The sequence below is a fragment of the Priapulus caudatus genome, unplaced genomic scaffold (genome assembly GCF_000485595.1).
Source record: "Priapulus caudatus unplaced genomic scaffold, Priapulus_caudatus-5.0.1 Scaffold126, whole genome shotgun sequence".
In the NCBI taxonomy this organism is placed as follows: domain Eukaryota; kingdom Metazoa; phylum Priapulida; class Priapulimorpha; order Priapulimorphida; family Priapulidae; genus Priapulus; species Priapulus caudatus.
The window spans coordinates 414879-417664 of NW_014577187.1; the positions used below are offsets into that span (position 1 = coordinate 414879).

The following is a 2786-nucleotide window of genomic DNA, read 5'->3' on the forward strand; positions in this document are numbered from 1 at the left end:
AATAAATAGGTTATGCTGCGTTCCGACATGTTTTGTAAAACTTTACTCTCATATAGACATTTTATCGGCAGGGTGGAGAGGAAATACCAATTTTGCATTAAAGATATTGTCAATGAAATCTTGTAAAACGAACCAGACGAGTGTGACACCACAGACTGTTTGTGTCTATATAATATGCTATATAATTGCCAAACCCTACCTAATTTGCATAAAAAAAATTTAAATATCAAAACCCTTAGCCCTTATTCATACACATACCAAAAATGAGCAAAATCCGTTGAACATGAACTGACTAATGGCAATTCCCATTTTTGCCAAAAAAATCGCCATGGCTCGAAAGTACGCCGACTGGCGTGCTCCAAAATAGGACGTTTAATATGGGAGCATAGCAGTAACAACTACACCCAATTTCAACATGTGGGTCAAACGGTTCCTGAGTTATCGTTGACCGTAGCTAAATGTTGACGAACGGACGGACGGACGGACAGACGGACAGACGTACGACGGACGATGACCCATGGCAATAGCTCAACTTGACGATGTCAAGGTGAGCTAAAAACTAGGGTCTCCGGAACGGCAAAGATAACGGAAAATAGGGGCCTCTCCTGCGGCACATACCTAGCTACCATGTAATATATATATGGAGTGCCCCCCCCCACCCCCGGGGATCTAACCCATCCTATGTAGATTCTATAAATCTATCCACATTTCGTATCTACTGTTTCTAGACCTAGTTGTACTAGGTTGAGATGGATACATAAGAACATTTTGCTACCTCCAGATCAGTCTTCAGCTCAGCACTGTTCAGGTCAGCTTTGGCAAAATGCTCAGTGATCTGGAGTAGGTGCTCTGGAACCTTGCATTTTTCATGATCACCAACTTGGCTAACTACATCCTGCAATCATAGTATGTAGGTGGTTAATTTACAAATTGCCTGTTTAATTTCAAATGGATACAATTCGAAATTAAAATGCAACACAGCAAATTAGTTAGTACTTTGGCAACGAAGGATTACACTCCTTTAATGCGTCTTCACACACAGTTACAGATCACAAAGCATCAAGTATGCTTAAACATACCACATAATCACAGCCAAATGCAGAGTATTTGCACTTCATTGGTCTCATGTGACACTCAAGAACATGCTGCAACAGCTAAAAAAAATATATATAACACCTGATTTATTCATAGCATAATAATAGGATGTTCACACCAATATCAATATAATTCAGAGACATACAAATGGGCTATTCTATACTTTATGGTGAGTATGATATAAGATTTATTCATGAGAGGACAAACCATTCAGGTTTTTCTCAAAATATTACAATTACATTACTTAGTGAGATTACTCAAACTTGAAAGCCTAAACGGCAACTTACATCCTTCCTGAGTATGGTAGTTCCACATTTATGAGGACACTCTACTTCAACCTCTGAACACTCTAATCCATGGTCCTATACACACACAAAATGTATACTCTGACTGAAAACAGTCATTTATGAAACGTAGATTTAAATAGATAGATGAGATAGATATGAACCATTGGAATATACTTGACCAATATAAGTAAAAGTTAAAAACCACATTGCTTGTAGATTCACAAGTACCACGTTTAGATGTAAAGGCGCCTGTGTTATATTTTGGAAACTGGGGAGGCAATGAAAATAATATAAATTGCAGATAAGCACCTTCCTTAATTGCTGACTAGAGCGAAGACAGCAATGGATCTTTGCAAGGCAGGTCAAGAAATTAGAACAATTCAGAGATGGATGTAAATAAGAGCAACATAATGTGGCTTGCTGAGCAAGTGAACTGACATATACAATTATATTATCTCCCATATTATCTCCAATATAAAAGCCTACCGCCAGTGTAAAGAATGGGACACTTCCATCGCAGCTTGAACATTTAACTAGCTTATGGCGACATGCTTCTGCAAGATGCTGATGTAGGGCTAACCTCATCAGTTTCATCTTGCATTGTGGGCAATCACATAGTCTGTACAAACATTCCTCCTGATGCACCTACACGAGAGTAAAGAGTCAAACAAATTATTGTCATGTAGTGTATCAGAAGTGACATGCAAGAAGATTTTACCATAGATATCTAAATATGTGACTATAGGATGACCAACATTGTGTAACCAGGCACATATCTTGTAAAACAACAACACTTATATGGCCCAAAATACATGCACCTCAAGATCTTGAAGTGATAAAATAGCATCACATCCTTCTGATTTCTGTGGACAGTAAATTGATAACTGCAACACTTCTCTCCTTGCACACATATCATTGAAAATCTGCAACAAATAAAACATCCATCATGAAGGAAATGATTAGTGTAACAAAGAAAAATGGCACACCTCTGTATGAGGCAAACAGCAAGCTTCATAGGATGAGGTTCTTTTATTCGATGCACAGCACAGTTACAATCGCCAGTCTTATTCTCGAGTCTACTCACTCCCTTTCCTCCCTTCTCCTACATCTCTCCCCATCTCTATTCCTTTCCTCCCATATCCTACATCTCTTTCCCCTTGGCCTCTCCCAGCCTCTACCTTATATATATCGGGCGTGACTTTTTGGTGGACACGTGTTCTTCCTCACGGGCTGGCCCTCTCGCCTATCTGTCCTATTGGTTGGTTTTCGGACATTGGTCGGTCAAGTGATCATGCTCACTCTTGCGTCATTATGGAACGTTTCCAAACCCAACCTCCTCGACACTGGCTCGCTGCCAATACTCCTGGTTCCTTTATTTGCTGCATGCGTCACTTATATTCTCTA

At 39.5% G+C, this 2786-nt stretch overlaps 1 protein-coding gene across 4 annotated transcripts in view; it reads right to left on the minus strand.

The window, feature by feature from the left end:
* The window catches only part of LOC106805775 (TNF receptor-associated factor 3-like), an 18778-nt gene that overhangs the window by 13754 nt on the left and 2238 nt on the right, over nucleotides 1-2786 (minus strand). For 2 of the 4 annotated variants that reach the window (XM_014807492.1, XM_014807494.1), the window contains exons 3-7: nucleotides 2201-2305; nucleotides 1869-2027; nucleotides 1383-1457; nucleotides 1080-1154; nucleotides 776-895 (exon numbers count right to left, since the gene is read on the minus strand). In XM_014807492.1, the coding sequence (XP_014662978.1) occupies nucleotides 776-895; nucleotides 1080-1154; nucleotides 1383-1457; nucleotides 1869-2027; nucleotides 2201-2305 (534 nt within the window). Of the gene's footprint in view, nucleotides 1-775; nucleotides 896-1079; nucleotides 1155-1382; nucleotides 1458-1868; nucleotides 2028-2198; nucleotides 2306-2786 lie in introns of those variants that run through there. The other 2 variants (XM_014807495.1, XM_014807493.1) reach the window with 2 other exon arrangements.